Source organism: Dermochelys coriacea, chromosome 9 (genome assembly GCF_009764565.3).
Source record: "Dermochelys coriacea isolate rDerCor1 chromosome 9, rDerCor1.pri.v4, whole genome shotgun sequence".
Classification (NCBI taxonomy): domain Eukaryota; kingdom Metazoa; phylum Chordata; order Testudines; family Dermochelyidae; genus Dermochelys; species Dermochelys coriacea.
The window spans coordinates 51,152,590-51,173,786 of record NC_050076.1 but is presented as its reverse complement, the minus strand read 5'-3'; the positions used below and the strand labels follow the sequence as shown (position 1 = coordinate 51,173,786).

The following is a 21,197-nucleotide window of genomic DNA, read 5'->3' as shown; positions in this document are numbered from 1 at the left end:
ACAGATTCCCAAGGGATGGGCCCAAACACGCTCGCCCTAGCTCTGTTTGAGCTGGCTCGTGAAGAATAACAGAATGGCCTGCGGCAGCACTGACACCATCTTGGGCTGAACACACCTGAGTACAAACTCAGCGGGTTGGACCAGGATTGTGATCAAGTGGCTACCTTGAGCCACTGCCTGTGCTGCTGTGGGCATGCTGCTATTTTTAGCAGGCTAGCTCCATCAAAGCTAGCAGGGGTATAGTCACCCAAGCTGAAAACTCTACCTCCCCAGTGCAGTGTAGATGTATTCTCAGTGGCTCACTGCCTGGTAGGTTTTTTAGCCCTCAGATCAGTCTTGTAGCTTCTACTCTGCCCCCTTTCCAGTATTTCAACATCCTTCTTGGGAGCAGCCAATGGAATTGGATTCTGCATTTGTGCACTGGTCTCACCAACACCGTATGCAAAGGTAGCGCCAACTTGCTGCTCCCCTGCGATGGTCCCGTTTGCTCCTTTTGCCCCAGCATTGCACTGGGAGAGCACGTTCAGCTGGTTTCTGCCATCAGCAGTTAGGCTTTTTGAGAGTCACTGTTTTTCCGGATCTAGTCCTGCCCCCTGTAAGTGTGGCCAAGGCAGGAAACCAGGAGGGACTGGGGAAGAGATGATAAAGAACAAGAGACGACATTTGGATGTCAACTGTCTGAGTTACCTGACCAGGAATCTTTTCTTGTATTTTCTTTTCTCATGGAGCTTCTTATTGTAAACCCACTTTGCCCTGGTTTTGTCTTCCCCCTGGGCACAAATGCTCTGGAGATGTATCTGACCTGTACGGGGCAGGGGCTAGTCACAGCGCAGCCCTCCAACACGGGGCAGCTCCGCTGTTCCTAATTGAGGCCCTAGCCCAGTTCCCTGGGATTGACAGGCATCTGAAGCACGCCCGGAAAGGCGAGGGTTCTGCTCTGCGTGTGTCCCCAGGAGGGGTGTAAAGATGGCTTTATGGGCTTTCCAGGGGCCAAAAACATACTCCAGAATAAGTTACAGTAGCTAGGGGATGCTCTAAGTTACTGCAGACCAGACCAGCAGCTCTCCAGCACTGGGAGCTATGAGCTTGCCCCCAGGCCACCCCAGCCCTGGTCTCAGCACACCCCATGTTTGTGATAGCCCTGCTCTGTGCGTGACCAGGCAGATTTCCCTCGGTCAGCTGTATTGCATTAACAGCCCCTATACACCATGGCCATGGTGATGGAGGGGACTGGTGTGGGGAAAGTCTCTGTCCTTCTTGAAGCTGGTCCGGGTGGGGAGGTGATGGGAGCACGTCCAGACCTAGACACAACAGAGTCATTTCCCCACTCTCTGCTGAACTCCCAAACACCGTCCCAGCATTGGACTGAGTGTTCAGAGATACTCTCTTGCAGAATGCGCCCAGGTCTGTTAGGGATTCACAGCGCTTTCTCCAAGCGAATGTCTGTTAGCCCCAGTGCCCAGGCTAAATTCCAAGGCAGCGAGCTACAGTCTGTTCAGCTAAATTCCCCTCTCACTGCATTTGGGTTCATGACCTGCCCCTACACTGTTAGACAGTATTGCTGACATGTTTACAGTGGCTGCTGAGTTCCACTCCAGAGGTGGCTGTATTGTGATGAGTAACATGATCACTCTGTAAATGTCTGCTCTGTAAAGTGTCTTGCTCCTGTCAATAAATGGATAGGAGTAGTAATGAGCAGTGGTATTTAGTACTAGACCAGAGGCTGAGTGAGGGCTATGTCTGGGGACATGAGTTCAGTCTGGACAAGACAGGTCAGACCCTACATGCAGTGTTTGTCTTTCTCTCCTCCCAGACCTCAGCGACCAGCTCCTGGAAGTGGTGGGTCTCGAGGGAGCGATGGAGATGGGGCAGATCTACACTGGACTGAAGAGTGCTGGAAAGAGACTGGCCCAGTGTTCATCCGTCACCATCAGGTACTGTCTCAGCCTTCAGCCCCTGATCCGGCTCTTAATCATGCCTGCTAGAACATGGCAAATGGCTGTGACTATGTGAAAGCATCCTAACAGATACATTGCTACATCCAACAGCTGTCCGAGGCTCTGCTGAGATCCAGTTACCACCCTACCTCTCCTTCACCCGCTAATCCTGTAACTCCAATTCCTGCAGGTTTGCTTGTCTGACATGATTTATTTACAGTGTTATGGTGTCCACGTTGGTCCCCAGATATGAGTGAGACAAGGTAGATGAGGTAATACCTTGTATTGGACCAACTTCTGTTAGTGGAAGGGTCAAGCTCGAAAGCATGTACCTTCCACCAACAGAAACTGATCCAATAAAAGACGTTATTCCCCCGCCTTGTTTCTCTCCTGAGCTATGTATGGGGTTTGTACAGCACCGAAAACAAAGGGCTCATTGGCCATGAATAGGGCTCCTAGGACCTAATGGTGATACAGTTACCCCAACAATATTTAATGTAAGGCTTTGCCACTTATTGCTCAAGAGTCTATTGGCCACAGGGTCTCTCTTTATATTTGCTCAGTTCTTTTACTAGGGTGGGATGGTTTGGTTAGGTGGGTTGGGTTGGTTGATTGGTTGGACAGTCAGTCATTGACAAGATCATTTTTCTCTCCTTCATAGTAAATTGGTGCCATATTGTATTTCCCAGCCCTTAGATACCTCCCTAGTTCTCAGGGACTCTTCAGCGATAGTTGTTAGTAGGTTTGTGCATTTGTTGGCTGGCTTCCTTTTAGGAAGCTGCCCTTGTCACCCAATCATTGTGTGAGCCAAATCCTGAAGATCTACTGCTTACTTGGGCAAAGTTCGCCCTGGTATCTGTGGCAGTTTGACTGACTCAGATGGAGGAAACAGAGTGGAAGGACTGCAGGATGTGGCCATGTGTGTTCAGATCGCCCCTTCTTTACTTCTGATCAATAGCTGGTTTGTGGATTAGTCATTATTGAATGGGCAACAATGTTCGGATGGGTGCCCCAAAACTATTAGCGGATTTCATACAAATAGTTTCAGCCATTCACAAAATGGCTGGATGAGGCAGTGAGGGTGTGTCCACTGCTGCCCTCCCTTCCCCTTATAATTTTTCACCCAGGGGATAGGGTAGTCACCCAAGAGGTAGGTGACCCAGGTTCTTTATCTCCCTCCTTCCAGTCATTAGTGACATAACCTTCCATCACCTGTCTTGAGAGAAGCACTTCCAGGATAGGGGTTCCCGCCCCTCAGATCTTTGACCAGTTTCCCATGCAGCCGCATTAGCCTCCCCTTGTTCTTGACACCTTGCTTTGTCAGAGGGATGGCAGACTGCTGGGCCTTAATTAGGGTGTCCTGTAGGGTGCTTCCGCCTTCATTCTCACTCCTGGATTTTAGTACTTCATCCCTTTCCCCAAGCCTTACAGACTGCAAAATACACCTCCACCTCAGCCAAAATGCCGCTTGGCTGTGCTTTCCCATAGACTCAGATCTCAGTATCAGTTCTGATCACTCAAAACCCACACACCTTCCACCCCACTGACACAGATCCCAGATCTGCCCTCCTCCTCCCTCCCAGACTGTAACCCCTAATGCCATGCCCACATGTACAGCCTGGGATGCCTCTCATCCACGGAACCCTCCCCCTAGAGTTTATCATCTCCACAACGCCTCACTTTTTTTACCTCCTTCCACTAAAGCATCAGAAATGGCCTGGCTGGAGCTGGGATACTGGATGGGGGAGGGGGCCAGGCCTCTGAGGTGCCACCATGCTCAGGGTCTAACTGATCGCTGTGTGGGATCGGGAAGGAATTTTCCCTCAGGTCAGATTGGCAGGGACCTTGGGGGAGGGAGTGATTCTCCTTCCTCTGCAGCACATGGGTGCAGGTCACTTGTCAGGATTATCTGGGTCTCTCTCATGTAATCATTTTCCTGACCCTGAGTGGGCCTCGGGCACTGGTGTACTTCGGGCCCTCCTGTTCTCTGCCTGTGACACATCCTACTCTAGTGTCATGGCAGCTGTAATAGTTTGGTCTCATGTCAGTGGCTGGGTTTGATGCATGGATGCTGAATGTTGCTAGGGGCCTGCGCTGTGCAGGAGGTCAGACTGGAGGATCTGGTGGTCCCTTTTGGCCTTGAACTCTATGACTGTATCAAACCCGTGGGCAGAAGCAGGGACATGGGCAGAGGCAGAACGAAGAGCGTTCAGCAAAGGTGCAAGGAAGGAGTGGAGAGGATCCATGGACAGGCTACTGACCCAGGAAAGTAAGTGATCAGTTCCAGTGCCAGATGCAGTAGCTTATAAAACAAGGTGCAATTTTTGGCATGATGCCTTGAGCCTGGGGCATTACATCAGTCTCCCGCATGGATTTCATGTGCCCAGGCCTTGCAGTTCAGGGCATGTTTTCACTAAGAGCTGCTCCAGTGCATGTCCTCCGTGTCTCCTCCCCCTCCTCCGGGGAAGGTCCATGAACTGCAGGACCCTCAGTGCAGACTGCCTGGAGAAAGGAAGCCCTTCCTGTGTTCTCACCCTGTGTCTTGTTTGTTTGTGGGTTTCAGGACAGCAAAGCTGTTGCCCATGCAGGTGGATGGAGAGCCCTGGATGCAGCCTCCCTGCACAGTGAGTACATAATTGGCAGCAGTGCGGACCGGACAGGGGCACCAGGACAGAGACCCACATCAAAAGCAGCGGCTGATGGTTGGGTGATTTTCTCAGTGAAGGGATTTGTAATCCAGAGAAAATTCCCAACATGATTCAAATAACTACTTGACTGCATCTGTCTCTTATCCCCCCTCCCTCATGACTGGAAGGGACATTACCCCATTGCCACCTTCCTAAGCCATTGTCTCCTGACAGTTCTCCCCTCACCCCCTGCAGAAGAGGGCTAGATACAAGCCTCTGAAGCCCAAGCAGTGTGACACTCCCTCGGCCCCTGTAGCCTCAGCAAGAGCACAGCAGGTGGCCCTTTTTAATTAAAAAAAACATTAAAAATTTGATTTAAATTCACAAGCTCTTGAGTCCCGACCTTCTGCACGTGTACCGCTGAAGTGCAGAGCAGGAAAGAGTGCGGAGTCTGGGTTGATCCATTGGGGGTGTGACAGGATGGACTGGGCCCTTTGAGGCCCCCTGCTGGAGGCCTCATGGTCCTGCCACACACCACCCCAGGAAAAGGAGCAGTGTAGGTGGGTCCTCCAGGCCTGCCTAGATAGGCTGCAGCGAAGCAGCCAATCAGAGTGCAGCAGGCTTAGCTAAAAGGAGCAGGAGAGCCTAAGCAGCTCAGTCACTGGTGGAGACCAGAAGGCGAGGAGGGCTATGAGACTGGGGAGAGACCCTTCTCAAGCAGGGAACAGAGACCCCTAGACTAGGGGTGAAGAGGAAGGAGCTACATGGGAAGTGGCCCAGGGAATAGCAGCAGCAACTATTAAAGGAAGCAGCATATGGCTGCTATTTGTAGGGTCCCTGGGCTGGGACCTGGAGTAGAGGACAGATCCGGGTCCCTCCTCCAGACACTGGAGAAGTGGCCTAAGCTCCAAGAAGGGGATAAGACTCAGTACTAAAAGCCCAAGAAAGGAGCTAGAATTTAAACAGGCCTAGAGATGGAGCTGAAGACCCTGGAGGGGGCTAACCATTGTTGGACTGTTACCCCCGAAGGGGTTCCTTCATGTGTTAGACTGTGTGTGACTTAGCCAGAGGGCTGGTCCACTGAAGACCCGCCTGATGAGGATAACAGCCAATAGGGCACCAGGAAAAGAGTGCAGGTTCACATCCAGCCAACAGGAGGCGCTCACGGAGAGGTGAGTGGCCCCCCATGGGGTTTTTGAAAGGCCTAGGCAAAAAATAAACCGGGGTAAAAGGGGGGGGCTAATTTCAGGTCCTGGCTCCACTCTATTGGGACAGCACAGATTAAGCCGAAGTGCCCCAAGTGACTCCCTCGGTTGGGAGCGGTACAGGGCCCAGGTCAGGTGTCGGCTCCCTGTGCCTCACTGTCCAGATCCTCCTTTCTGCTATTTCTAATGAAAACAAGTAGCTATAACGGGCCCAAGCCTTCGGTGGTGCTTGTCTGCACTGCTCTACTGACTCAGTGGAGCAAGGCTGGGGATCTGGCCCTGGAGCGGATGGGGTCTTGGGGGCTCTCTCTGTACAGATTAAAGGGGCGGTAAAATGCACAGCTGAAACTTTGGGCTTTATATTTCACCTTCCCATCCTCCTGCCGATGCAGGCCAGCACCGCTGGTTGGCACAGCCTTAAATGAGAAGAAAGGATGGGAAACAATGGCTTTTAGCTGCCAGCAGAAAACTCAGGTCACTTTGCATTTTGGCTCCTTTTCCATGTGTCTTTTTCTGCCCCACGGCTGCCACACGCTTCAATATCTTCAAGGCTCTGACATCAAAACCAAGATTTTTCCAGGCAAGAAATGCTTGTCACGGTGTCACCAGCTGCCTGAGCCAGCTGCAGGGACCCCCAACCTGTTGTCCCCCAAGCGGAGTGTGCTGCCCATGGTGGCCCTGCAAGAAGTGCTGGCTCTGAAGCAGGGTACCAGCCTCACCCCACATTGCATAGCATTGTTCCTGGTTAGATTCACTGCACATAGACACAGGCTGTCTCAGCATTGCTCTGATTTCAGCAGATCTCCCAGTAAATTCTCCCCTTTGTTTTAATTCAAACAAGTCAGATTTTTCTTCCCTTCGGCGCAGTCTGTTTGCAGCTGAGACAGAGTCCTACACTGCCTGGGACCAGCCCCAGAAGTGTGGGGCACTAAGCAAGGAGAGGAGTGCTGACCCAGTTGCCCCGCCCCCCCCACAGCTGCCTCTACTGGCCTGGTTTATGGCTGCACCATCCCAGGGCAGGGTGCGGTGCACATGCCATCCAGCCACCTTGTGGTGGATCATCCCAGGACACTGACCCCAGTGCAAGGGCTGAATGTGACTGCACAGTGAACACACGTGACCTGGCCCGCTGTTCCTGAACAGGGCGATGGCACCAGCTCTCCTCTCCCCTGCCCTGCCCCCATCCCCCATGTGAGAATGCAATGCCTCTGCACCTAAAGTGGTGCTTTTGAGTTTCCTAGTGGGCGGCCTCAGAGCCCTGGCAACCTGCTATTTTTGTCACTGTAGCACGTTAGACTCACTGCAGTGATTGCACTCAAGAGGATGGAGATTATTAAAGCACCTTGCTGGGGACCTGGTCTCCGGGGAGAGTGGGTGTCCCTGCCCGGAGGCTCCAGAGTGCCCTGGCCCAGGATCCCAGTATGATCCAGAACGACCCGACACCTTTGCTCCATGGCACTGGTTCCTGCTGGCAGCTCACAAAGAGACACGTCCCACACATGCACTTGCAAAGCTAGGAAGCCCTTAATCTACCAAGTCCCATGTCCCTGACCCACGAAGAGCAGGCTCTTTAAAGGGATGCTGCCAACCACTGGCTGGAGGGAGAATTGCATTTAACTCTCGCATCCGCTGTTCAATTATTACATTTAGACCAGCATGGCATATTTTAAAGAAAAAAAACATATTTAAACTGCAGGGATATTGGATGGAATTTCTAAAAGCACCCAAATGACTGAGGAGTCTAATTCCTACTGACTGTGGATGAGACCTGAGCTCCTCAGACCCAGATCCTCCAAGGTACCTAGGTGCATAAACCCCATCGGTTTCAATGATCAAAATACTTTGGTGGCTCTGGGCTTAGATGCCTAAGTCACTGCTGAAAATGGGACCTGGACTCCTAAATCTCTTCGGTGCTTTTCACAATGCTCCCCATTATCAAGCTACTCAATACTCATGTTTTGGATTCAGCTGACTTGACCCTGCCGTGGAAATGCTGCTAGACAGAATCCTGTGAGTCATTCACCCCCATCCAGATAACCCCTCCCTGGTCTAGTCCAGACTGTTCTATCGTGCTGCGGCCCCTGCGTCAGCAGCTTCACCCATAGCAATCTCACTTTTTCCTCAAAAGCCTGTGTCAGGAACCTCAGGTTCCACTTCATGAGCCATGTGATAGTGGGGTTAAAGGCCATGGGCATGGTTTTACTCTCACACATGTCCAGTTTCAGTCTTTTACGCTGCTGTGCAGTAGAGAATGCTGGCAAATGTCTTGCTGTGGCTGCCGTTGGAAGAGCTGCCAACTGCATCTCCGCCTGTGGCATTGGAAACCAGCCACTTCGTTTAAGAGTAAAGTGATGCCTGTATTCTAGAGGAGCCAGATCAGGAAGAGTTTTGGTGTAAAGGGAGCACTGCTGGGTGGGGTACTAGCCTTCTAGAGCTTAGGCTTCTAATGTAACTTGGCCAATCCGTGGAAGTGTGTTTGGTGGATCCATCCTAGACATCATTGTTGACATCACAAAAGCCCACTGCCATTTGTCATGGCAGGCAGTCTTTGCTGAGGAGACTAGAATAGCAAGGAAGCGTTATTTACTCCTTCTCATAACAAACGAACTAGGGGTCACCAAATGAAATTAATAGGCAGCAGGTTTAAAACAAACAAAAGGAAGTTTTTTTTCACACAACACACAGTCAACCTGTGGAACTACTTGCCAGAGGATGTTGTGAAGGCCAAGACTATAATAGGATTCAAAAAAAGAACTAAATAAGTTAATGGAAAATAGGTCCATTAATGGGTATTAGCCAGGATGGGCAGGGATGGTGTCCTAGCCTCTGTTTGCCAGAAGCTGGGAATGGGCGACAGGGGGTGGATCACTTGATTACCTGTTCTGTTCATTCCCTCTGGAGCACCTGGCATTGGCCACTCTTGGAAGACAGGATACTGGGCTATATGGACCTTTGGTCTGACCCAGTATAGCCATTCTTATGTTCTTAAGAATGATGTGGACCAGGGCAGAGATGAATGGACAGAGCTGTGTGTTGGAGAGAGAAATGCAAACCCATGCACCTCGTCCAGGCTTTCTGTCCCTCATAAAACATTGAGTGAATTACAAGAGTTTGAGTCTTAGGAAACCAGGAGCTGATTGGCTCCTGGTGCTACTGTTGTCCTCTGGTCAGCATGGGTTAGGTGTCCAATCCAGAAATGAGCTGAGCCTGGCTCTTTAGCTCAAGCTGTAAAGGCTCTTCCTTGCAGCAGTGGAGGTCCCTGGTTCCATCCCTAGCATGCTGGCCAAGATGGATGCTGTCATGTTCTCGGGGACCAGAGTCTCTTTCTGAGGGGAGTAGCCCAACTAATCCTTCTTTAAGCTGAGCCTTATTGATTTTTTTTTATGTATTGATTTTTAGATAAAAATTACCCACAAAAGCCAAGTGCCAATGTTGCTGGGCGCTCCCCAGAAGAGCAGCTTCTTCTTCCTGAAGCGAAGAAACCGAACTCAAGATTAAACAAGCAAAGAAATCAAGTCCAGAGGTGACAATGTTGCATCCCGCTGGCAACTGCTGCAAGAAAGGCCTATGGAAAAGGACCTTCATCTCTTCAGATTTCCTGACTTCTCGCTCTGCTTTGGAAACAGCAGACCCCGGGCAGTGGTTTGAACAGCAAGTGGAAAAGAGCAGCCAATGGTTCCATGTGAAATGAGGTGTAGTTTGGGTTTGTACACACACACACACACACACACACTCTACTGGCAGGCACCACCTGGATGGTTTGGGGGAAAAAAATAAAAAAAGAGAGAGATTTTTCCTAGAACGTCTCAATTGCAGGAGTGAAAACAAACTCTCAGTGCCAGGGAAGGGTTTTGTCCCTGGTGAAGCCTTAGACTCTGTTGAGAAAATTTATTATCCTCTGAAAATAGACCAGCACAGATGGCCTGGAATGGATGGAGTATAATATCTGGCCCAACACTTCAAATGAGAGTTGGTTTCTTTTTTTTATTTAAACACTTAACTCCCCACCTGTCCCCCAAAGTTGCCAGTGAAACACAGGGACCTGCCAAGAAGCTGAGTGTCACTTATTTATTGTTTAATTCTGTCCGAGGATACTGGATGTTTCATTGCACTGTCCCTGTGGACACTAAATCCTATACATTCTAACAGTTATTTGTTGTCTTAGCTTCAGCAACACTGAAGAGGGGGAGATGGTACCTTTTCTCAAACTGTTCTAATTTAATTGTTTAAAAGTACTCCACCACTAGCTTTTTTGGGAGGGGAACGGGGGGGGGGAGGGCAGGTTTAAACAGAAACAAGTTTGTCATTCAGTTTCAAACCCATTTGGGTGCGAGCTATGTTTGAAGAGAGGGAGCCAGAAGGGACGGGGGGAGGCCACACAAGGAGAGCCCATTCCTTGGATGCCAGAAACAAGCTCAGGGTAAACAAGGGGAGACAACACTTGGAATGTATAACTGGTCAAACATGGGCCTTGCCAGGCTGCCAGCCTCCATGGAATCCTGAATCCAATTTTGGACCCCACCTGTGTGGTTTTTTTATTTATATATTTATTGAATAGATTCTTTTCCCTTAAAAAGAAAATTTGATGGGAATGTAACGTCCCAATTTTCCCTGGCAGTTCCAGTTAAGAGAGAGGCCCAAACTCTCCTTACAGGAGAGTATTATTCTTAATAGGGTTGCTTTAGCCCACTGACAAATGGCCTGAGTTGAATTTTGGATGTGATGTGGCACTCAGCCTTCACTAATGCAGCAAAGGACTTATGCTGAGTCATCAAAATTCGTGGCAGTCTTGTGAATGGCTTTGGAAGAGGCGCTGGTCTGGGGATGAAATCAAAGTCAACCCAGTAGAAGCACTGCAGAGAGTTATTTTCTTTCTAAAGCACAACAGTGCAAGCAGGGTGGGGGGAAGAAAGGTAAAGAGTATACAGCGAAGGGAGACAAAAGCAACACGGCTTCAAATGTGATTGTAATATACAAGCTATTTGCTACTATGCTTTCCTGCCTAGGGGACCTGCATTCAGATTTGGCTTAGGTCATATAAGTGTGATGGTCTCATCCTAGGTTTCAGAGTAGCCGCCGTGTTAGTCTGTGTTCGCAAAAAGAAAAGGAGTACTTGTGGCACCTTAGAGACTAACAAATTTATTTGAGCATAAGCTTTCGTGAGCTACAGCTCATCCTAGTTCCCCACTGAATCTGTCCTGAATATCAAACCCACCAACCTGATGGGTTGGCAGTTAGGCAGAGTGCTGTGTCAAGATCTTCTGTGCCAGCTATGGACTGGTGACAGCGCTTGCTTATACACACCAGCTGTGTTCATCATAGGATCCTTCAAATGCGCTCCCAGGTATGGTTGAGGTTAATTTCAATAAGATGTTTTACACACCATGCCACTAGTGGCTGAACAGTATAATACATCCATTACATCTCCCCCTTTAAGTTCTATATTCCTCCCGTTTACGATATTTATGCTATCCTACGGTCTTTGAAGTTTCATATGGACCACTCTGTTAAGTGTGTCTGAATCATACTGATTTTCTAAATGCATAGCACCTTGGTCATCTGGCTGTCCAGTAGTTGCTGGTTGTGGTTGGTTTGGAATCCTTAAGTCGTCTTCTTGTTCTGCACCTGCCATCTGTAGAGATTGCTCTGTTGATTGTTCTTTTGGAGGAACAAACTGTAGGTGTTGATGATTTCTGTTGAACTCTCTACTCTTGGTCTTAATCACATATGATCTGGGCACTGAATTTTTTCTTCATGTCACCTGCAGTTGTCCATCCCATTTCTTCATCCAATTTGACATGAACTGTTCTAGACCCAACAGTTCTCTGAGTGATTTCTGTTGTAAAAGCGCTTATAGACTTTGTATCTGATTTGGCTACTCTCTGCATGTCTGGCCACTTTGGAGATAGATTCTTTTTCAACATTGCAGCAGTAGTTCTGAGTTGTCCTCCCATCAGGAGTTGTGCTGGACTCCATCCAGTAGCCGTTGTTGGTGTTGATCTGTAACTCAGAAGAACAAGGAATGGATCTTCCTGCTATAGGATTTTCTTGGCTGTCTGTTCAGCTCTCTCAGCCTCTCCATTCACTTGTGGGAAACTTGGGCTGCTAGAAATATGATCAAAATCATATTTCATTCAGAATTACTTAAATGTACCTCCTTTCAAAAGTCCAACATCATCAAATCCTCTGAGTTCTTCCACCTTTCCCACTAGGCCCATCATGGTTACCATACTGTGGCTGAGAAGGCTGTTACCTTGATCACATACACTCTGAATGCAAAGCTTTTGTCTTTGTAAGTTGTTTCTGTGGTGAACTGGCCCATGCAATTCAGAATACCTCCAGGACTAGTCAGAGCTTTGTCAGGTGACTTCAGCTCTGGGAGGGGTTGAAGGTGATTGTAAGTCTCTTCTGAGGTGACTGTAACATCAGCTCCTGAGTCGATTTTTAAAGTCAATAGCCTTGCCATGAATATTCAGTTTCACTCTCCAGGCAGGCTGTGTGTCATCACAAGGGATAGATTCCCAGAAACAATGCCCCTTGATGGTCTGTCATACGAATCAACTCCTTGACTGTTTTGGTGCAGCAAACAGCTGCAAAATGTCCATATTTCTTGCATGTAAGACACCATGTGCCTGTGGCTGGACATGCATCATCTCTTGGGATGTGACTTTTTCCACACCAAGCAGGAGCCCTGCACAACTGCCCCTGAAAGTGCTTTTAGGAAGGAGAACAATTTGCCGTGGTCATCTCCCTACAAGAGCAACACCTGCAGGCATGCCAACAACACCTCAAGTCCGACTGTGAGAAATGCAGCTGGTGGAACTAACGGTGCCAGCCCAGATGACTTGATCTTCATCTATCGCTGGGTGGAGATTGTCAGCCAATGCAGCTAGCTCAGTCTCTGTACCAGACCAAAGCTGGTACCCAGCTTCTCATGGGCCACGGAGACCTGAGGGGTCTAGGTGCTGTGAGGGTGTCACTCTACAGGCTTGTCCAGGGGACTTTGACCATAAAAGGAAGATCAGACCCTGGACAAAAATGAACTAGATTGTCAGTGCCAAGCAATGAATTCCTGAGCACAGGCCCGAGGCTGGCATCCTGCCCCCTGCAGGGAGGCATTGACAACCTCTCTTAGCACAGGACTGGGCACTTCCCACTGGCCTTCTCCACCCACGAAGGGCATGGATCCAATGCACAGGATGTAGCCCGAAGCCCTCTCAGCACCTGCAGGCCCTTGACAGCCCTCCAGGACACTGATCCATACAGAAAGACAGGTCAGTCTGAATGGAAGCACTTGACCAGGCTGAGACAGGGAGTGTTCACTGAGCTATCCCCAAACTATACAAGAAGGCGGAGATTGCAGATGTGACATTGGAGGGGACTGAGCTGCAAGGAGGACTCTAGAGCAGAGCATGGCTATGGGCACCAAGTGCTGTGTCTGGAAGCTCTACAGGGAGCTGATAGAGCATTGAGAGTCATGCTAACATGGGCAGAACTAATGCATATGTGGCTTGGCAGACTTCACTGGGCTGTGACCAGGAGCACGTAGATGGGAGTTCCCGAGAGAGTCCAGAGGGGAGAGGAATAACCAAATGTTTAGAACAGCAGGAAGCTAGGCTGGAATTGTTTTCTGGTCCTCATTCCCCACCCAATTTCTGCTCTCCTCACTCCACGTATCAGGGGGCCCCAAGGAATCATCTTCCTTCTTTCCCTGCCCTGATCTCTTCTCCTCATCCCCAAGCCTAGGAGTGTGGCTGCAGCACCTGATCTTCTGCTCCCTGCCATGATCAGCACCATGCCTGCTCCTCGCTTGCTCTGCTCCCCCATGTGGCTACCCATTTTGCTGCACCGAGCAAGGACCCAGGGGCAGGAGGGGCATCTAGCCACTACTCAGCAGATATCAAAGTAGCCCCTAGCAGCTGAAGGGCAACACTTCAGGGAGAAACAAGTGGGAAAGCCTAATGGTAGTCCATTTCTCTCCCCATGTCATTTTCTCCTGGCCATAGGGCAGGGAACTCAGTCTGGAGACAGCAGTTCCATCACTTTTAGCAGTGTGACAGCAGGAAGGGCAGAATTAGCAATGCAGAGAGCCGTTGGTCATCATTGGGTTTCAGAGTCAACACTCAATGAGGGCAGTTCACCCTTCTCCTAGGTACTCTGATATTACAGTGATAGCATAACCTAGATGGATGAGTTAGTGTTTCAGTTTGCAGACAGTGTAAGTGAAAAATATTGAAGCATAGCATTAGCTGTCTAGAAAGAGACCTGGCAACTTGCTGACCTACACAGAGATCTAGGGCTGATACCTGGAGACCAGCTGATCATTGATTTTGTAGAGAGGGTCTGGGACTCACCATGCAAATTGTTGCCAGAAACCAGTCCAATGCATTAGCCAGGCTTCAGTCATGCAGATGGAGTCCAAGCAGACAGTGTGACATGGAAGGTTTCCTATGATGTGGCATATTCTTCTCCCCTGAGCACTAAGGTGGAAGATAAAGCTGCTCTCCCCCTCAAACTGATTAACAGTAAGCAAAAGTCCCATTAATGTACTTGTGGGCTTAAACGTTCACACAAGGAACACAGGCAATACACTCCACGCACTGGAAAAGTCACCTCGTGGGAGAACAATCTAGGGGTGAAACAGCTGACATGGTTCTCACAGCAGCACCGCTGTGAGTGAGCAATGCAGGGGGCAGTGCATGGCATTTACAACACCAGTGAGACACTATGTGGTAATGGGGAGAGAAGGAGCAAGAGAGACCAAACGGGAAAAACCAAAAACCACTCTTGGGTCCGCAAGTGTCGCTGGAAGAGGCAGGGATGATTAAAGTAAGGAGGAGCCTATTGCTGAGCAGGCTACGAACAGGTAATAGAATACATGGGAAATGGATGGACGGATAAGCATGACTGGTGTTGCTTTTCCAAGGTTGCTAAAGGAATTAGCTAGTGAATTACTGAGTGAAGACCATTTAAAGTTCTGGGACAAAAATCATGGTCAACAAGTTCACTCCTATGGCACAATGGAACTCTCAACAGCAAGAATAAGGGCTTGTCACCACTGGAAATGCTACAGCCGCACTGCTGTAGCGCAGATGCTACATATGCCAACAGAGAGGTTCTCCCAGTGCTGCCACTGGTCCATCTCTCTGAGGGGTGGTAGCTAGGTCAAAGGAAGAATTCTTCCATCAGCCTACCGCTGTCTACGCCAGGGGTTAGGTTGGCATTTTTCACACCCCTGACAGATGTAGTTGAGTCAACCTGACCTTTTAGCATAGATCAAGCTCATCTGGGTGGAAGATAGACCTTTCTCCTGGGCCGGTCTGAGACTGTGAAATGAACAAAGGACAATCCAAATCTCACCACTTTCTGCTCGAAGTGCAAGCCACATTATTTTGGCCTTCCTTTTCTAATAGGCCAAAGAACACACACACACACACACACACACACACAAACCTGCCACATGCTTCTCCTTCGGGGGAGAGGATGTGAGAGCAAATACCATGTGACAGCTGTGTAGTCAAGTCTCACTCCTGGAAGGCGCTCAGATACTCCAGCGATGAATACAATATAAAAGCCTATATAGAGCAGAAAAGTGTCATAAAGAACCAAGGAGGTACCACAGAATATGGAAGAAAAACAACTGAGGTATCAAGCCTTCAAAAACAGTTTGTGTGATCCTGGCAATTCCCATCTAGAAATACAGCTAACTTCAAGCCTTACTAAAATAATAGAGCAAATATTAAGCTCTCGGTTCACACCCCACACTAGTGACTCCAAAATGGAATGATCTGCAATTCCCCACTGAACTCTGGCATTCAGCCCCATTTGCCAGAGCCTCCTTGCCCTCATCCCAAACATCTGCCCTGCCTCTGAGAACTCTTTTACTCGCCTTTCTTTCCACGACATCCTGCTTTCCCTCAGCTGTCTCCTGCCATCCAGCCTGCCATTCTCTTCCACTACATGTGGGCTGCTAGCCCACAGCCTTCTCATCCTCTCATCATTCACAGGCCTTTCAATCCCCTGGCACCACACGCTAGCCCTCCTGCCCCTAGACACTCCATCACTCCCACCATGATCCTCATCTCTGCTGCCACAGGCAGACCGTAGACCTTTCCCTACAGTTATTCAACAGCATGCAGGGATGAGAGGGGAAATCTGTGAGAATCCAAACAAGTTCCCTAAACACCAGCTACAGGGCATAAGCCAGGCAAAAGAAACTCAACTGCTTTTCTTTGGAACATGGTATTGCAACAGTAGTGACTCTGAGAATACACTGGGTACTTGAGCATTAGTAAAGCATCTGAGACAGCATTCCTTGGCATCTGAATTGAAATAGTTCATTCGGATTGGTTTGGATCTGAGCAATGTTCCAGGCCTGAAACTGCCTGAGGGCTCCGAACAGCAGCTCGTACTAATGGCTATGTATCGAGTTTGAGGGAGACTTTCTGTGGGTCAGCTGTTTAGGTTTACTGAAAGGAATGGTGTTGTAAACCCCAGAGAGGCTAGAGAAATGATCCAAAGGTCCTTAGATGGTTGGACATGTGGGCAAGAAATGAAAAAGAAGGAAAAGTCAATTCAGTGAGTGTGGGATTCTTAGCCAGCAGCTCTGTCCAAAGCAGCATACTGTAAGGGTAATGTTGTGTGGGGAGAGGTCTTCAAATTGTAAATGGAGGGGGGAGATTATAAAAGGGCTAGTTTCATCCTTGGTGTAATTTTGATCACCTGGGTGGAGTGACACCAGAGATGAACCTAGTTCATTTTGCGATTGGCATGCCACGAGAGCGGACTGTATGCAGGCGTTGCACCAGAGCGTGGAAAGGGAGCAGGCCACCTCTATGTGGTGCACCATAGTGAGGTGTTTCTTAAAATGCTACTGGGCATCGGTCTACACAGCAAAATGGAGAGAATGCCAAGAAGGACCTCACAATACTGAAAGGAGCTGGATGGGTTAATTCAGGATGAGAGAACTAAATCTGTATCCCTGTGCCTTGGTCACGATGGAGAATGAAGGGGGCATGCGACACTCACCTAACATGACAGGTGAACTGGAAGGAGGGGGGGGGAGTTGTTTAGGGTGATCTTTCTGTCTGTAATTTCTGCTGAGCCACAGGGACTGTATCATAATTCAGGGAAAACTTCTTCCTCATCCTGCCTCCATGGTGGGCTGAGAGAGGGCTGGGTCCAGCCCATTCTCCGCAGAACAAAGTTTGAGACTATTCTGCCTGCTTGGTCCTGTGAACAGCTTGGCGGGTGAACCAGAGACAAGAGCCACAGAGCAGTGCATATTAGGAATAAACTAGTCACTCAGAAGACCAGATTGATCCTTGGTGCAGAGAGCTTTTGTAATATAACCAGAGCGGGTCAGGAACCACTTCCTGTCTCCAAATATTTTTCAGAGTTTGAAATCCCCCCCCCCCATCTTGTATGAGGATGAAAAGTCAAAACCTTGAATCTATTTCTGAATTGGAAAACTGGCAGTTCAGATCACTCAAAACATTGTTTGAAAATTTAGAAATATTTCATTTCAATTTTGACCTTTTTTTCTTCTTTTAAATCTTTTGGGCAAATTAGCTTAAATTTAGAAAAAGTCGTTTCCAATCGGAAAAAAATGGAATTGTTCATTTGTTGAAATATTTCAATTTGACAGTTTCAAAACTTCTCCTCCCCTCCAACTCCCCCCCCCCCCCCGAGTTAGAAGAACCATCAAAGCCGAGCCAGTTTTGTGAACTGTTCTGGATTCAGTGAATCAGTATTTTTCAATGGAAAAATTTTGTCCAAAAATTCTCAACCACCTCTAGCTAGAATCAAGGCAACGTCCATACATGGTTGTTTTACCCAACATGGAAATGGTCTCTCAGGGTCTTGTGTGTGCTGCAATAAAAGACCCCCGGCACAACCGCAGCTGACTCAGGTTCTCAGGGCTCTGAGACTGAACATCTACACTGGCCCCCAAGCTCAAGTTAGCTGACTGGGATGTGGGTTTTTTACTGCACCATAGATGTGGTCTCACTGAACGTCAATGGGAATTAGCACATGCTTAAAGTTAAGCATGTTGCTAAACACGACTGTGGCTTGGGATCTCAGGGCACTTACTTGGTCCCAACCCACTGCAGTTTACGATACACAGTTCTCAGAACTAAAACACCAGCCACAGCTAGGAAAGGGGTGGTAGCTACAGGTTCAAGCAAAGCTGGGTGTCATTTCTTTTAAAGAGAGGAAAGGAAGGAGGCTTGGTTATAGCTCTGGGTGGTTGATCATACACTTCATGTGAAAGGCTGAGTCAGCTCTTCTGGGGAAAACTTGGACCATTGGGAGAAGGAGGCTGAATTAAATAGTTAGGAAGAAGAAGCTGGAGACCTAGGCTGAGATATCCAGAGGGGCCCAAGGAACCCAATTCCCACTGAAAGTCATTCCCATTAGGCCAGCCCCTTTTAATTCTAACCAATTCTCCAGAGCCCTAGGGCAATCCAGCCACCTAAGGATTCTCCATGACTTACAGCTGTATTTGCCCCCTTCTTGACTCCAAGTGCAGTTGGGCTGGTTGGGAGAATCTGGTCCATAACACACATTCCAGAGCGTGCAGCTCTGAATATGGCAAGACCCTTTTAAATAATAGGTTTTAAGCATTTTCTAAGATGCAATTGCATGCACAGATTAATAGGAAAGTGTTCATGGAAAAACACTGTAAATATCTAATGCAACTTGATACAGGGGATTTTTGCTAAGCAACTCTCCAATCAAGTGGAAAATCGCATCAGATTTTCCAAACATGCAGGCAAAAGGCTTTGTGAGCAGAGGAGAACGCTGATCAGCCCATCTTTGCTCCTTTGCATCTGTGTGCTCTGCTAGGCAGTATGTAAATACATTTCCCTTTGATTGAAACAATGATATTTGTAAATTAGCGGCAGGTGAAAACATATTGTACTGATGCTGAAATAAAAATGTGAATTACCACAAAACATTAACAATATTTGTTCTCCAAATCCCCTTCCAGATGGTATTTGTCAGACCCCTACTTGCTCCTCTGGAAATGTTAAAAAAAGAACACACTAACTGTAAATGCTATTGGTAGGGGGAAAGGCCTTCTCTCTTTAATATATATGGTGAAAAACCATGAGATCATTTGGGATTTATATAAGCAGATTTGACACCCTTTCCTGCTAATTATCGTTGTACAGTGACACTATGGTCAGAAAAGTACCTATATAAAAATAGCACCTTTTTATTCAACAGACCTGCTTCCTGTACAAATTCAGATTCTGATCTGCTCCTATTCCTGGAAAAAACGAGTTTTTACTCCAGTTCTCCCAGCACAGCTCCGGGAGAGCAAGCTGGAAACTTTTGGCTCATGCAGTAACCCAGTGCCAGCTGCAGAATTTTGATGGCTAGTGATGATTCAGGAGCGCAGCTCAATCACTCAGATCCCAGGCTGCGTCCGAGGGCCAGCAGGAAGACAAAACGTCTTTGTGAACTGATTCCATGCGCTCTGAGTGCCACCATGACCTAGTAAACACAGAGCCCCCCATGTTATTTGGAGAGGAAGGCCCAGTAGGAAAAAGTGCCCCCATTTCTTAGTGCCTGGGCATCTCAGCCTGTTTTATAGACTCTGCAAGGCAGATTGCAGGTGCATCGTGGGCACAGTGCTGCAGGGGGGTGAGTTCGCAGCCGATATAAATAGCTGCAGTTCCATTGGCATAAATGGTGGCTCATCTGCTTATACCAGCTGAGAAGCTGGGGAGCTAGAAGGGAAATTCTGGGGAGGAGGAAAGCAGCAAGAGAGCAGAGCTAGTGCCTGCTTTTGGTGTGTCTGGAAAGCAGGTCTGAGACAGCGTCTAGCCCAGGAAAGGTGTCCAGACTGAGCCCGGCTTCTGAGTTGCTTTTGCCTCTATGCACTTCCTGAGAGAACCAATAGTGGGGGGCTCACCAAGGCCGCTCTGCTGCCATTGGAAAGCTCCTGCAGTTTCGCACTCCCTGGCCAGCTCCCCAGAGCCCCGAGGAAGCGGGGTAGCGCATACGCCACCGCACACTCACACAGCAATCTCTTTGCTGGCATACAGGGCAGGCTCCCGGACATGGCCTCAGTGCATTGGGCTGGAGGCTCATGGGAAATTCCCTTCTCTATTTCTCTTCTCCTCCAATATGCATCCACTTGCCACCTGGCTATGCTTCCCTGCCCACTGCTTGCCTCTCTGCTTCCTGATTCCTCTCCCATCCATTTGGACTTCAGGGATTTCCCATGGAAAACAGAGGCTGGCTAGTAAAGCCAGCCCTTTCTCCTGCCTCCTGAGTCACTGCGTGGGGAGGTATAAGCCCCTTTTGACTGTGTCCTGGTTAAGTCAGGGTAGTGGCCATGGAGTGACCTTTGGCCAGGTTGCCAAGGTGTTACAAAAACCTGCTGCATGCCCTGGCCAGCTGCCTATGACCCCCACAGCGCTGCAGCATGGCATGCCAACCTCCAAAGCCAGCTTCTGCATGGCACGCCCAATAAGCCTCCGTCAGGGCCAGAGATCGTTCAGCCAGCCCAATGGTATTTGAAGATGCTTTTCTTTCCCACTTCAGTGCTCTGAGTGCATTGCAGAAGGTTACAGCACAAGAAAGGCTGCACTCTGCTTAGCAAGGCTGTTCCCTAGTGCCCTGGGGTGTGGCCCAGCAGTTTCTGGTGATGTAGTGAACAGGCATTGTACCCTGCCCAGCACTGACCAGTCACCCATGCTGGGCGGGATGGTCTTACAGGGCATCCCTTTGTCTTGTGGTAGGGGTTCCTCTTTCCTCACAGGAGTCACCTGCTGGGGGAGTAACCACACCATGCAAGTTGCCCCTTGCAACAGCCAAAAAGCCAGCCCTTGAGATGATTGAACCTTCAGATTTCCTTTTGTGCATAAACCTGCCCGTTGTCCTGACTCCACAGGCTCCAGGACTGAATTGAATTCCACTAGCAGCAAACTAGCCCTGCTTTTAGGGGCTCTCGATACCGTCAACCAAGTGTGTAAACAGAACACATAGCCCCCCAACTGTGCAGTGTGGCAACTGCCCAGCCTCTGTCTCCCCTATTCCCTGCAATCTGTTGAGCCTCCTTTTCCCTCCCCACCCAGTCCCCGTCCACCCACGTGTGTGTCAGTGTGGTGCCCTGCATGGAATTGTAATGTAGCACGTTTATCTGTGAATCCTGCTTTATGTGGTTTTACAGCAAATAAAACGACAATGAAGCCGTGGCTGGGCCTGGAATGTGTCAGGTTGCGTTTACATTATTGCCTGTGGACTTCCCCGAGCATCACTGTGGAGGTTGACATGTCAGCGGCTGAGTCACCGAGACCAGCTAGATATCTGCTTTCTCCCTTTCCAAACTCATCAGCGCCCTCTCTGCTAGCAAAAGCGGGGCTGGTGTTTCTGCACTGAAGCTGCGTTGACCACTTGGCATGGTGGCCAGG

The 21,197-nt window shown here is 49.0% G+C and overlaps 1 protein-coding gene across 4 annotated transcripts in view; it reads left to right on the top strand.

The window, feature by feature from the left end:
- The window catches only part of DGKG (diacylglycerol kinase gamma), a 156,602-nt gene extending 135,621 nt beyond the window's left edge, over positions 1-20,981 (top strand). For 2 of the 4 annotated variants that reach the window (XR_006274009.1, XR_006274007.1), the window contains 4 exons: positions 1,814-1,934; positions 4,501-4,561; positions 9,169-10,830; positions 10,950-14,324. Coding sequence is in view for 1 of the 4 variants with exons in the window: in XM_038416720.2 (XP_038272648.1) it covers positions 1,814-1,934; positions 4,501-4,561; positions 9,169-9,267 (281 nt within the window). In the remaining 3 variants the exon portion in view is untranslated. Of the gene's footprint in view, positions 1-1,813; positions 1,935-4,500; positions 4,562-9,168; positions 14,325-19,002 lie in introns of those variants that run through there. The other 2 variants (XR_006274008.1, XM_038416720.2) reach the window with 2 other exon arrangements.
- Positions 20,982-21,197: the final 216 nt, after the last annotated feature.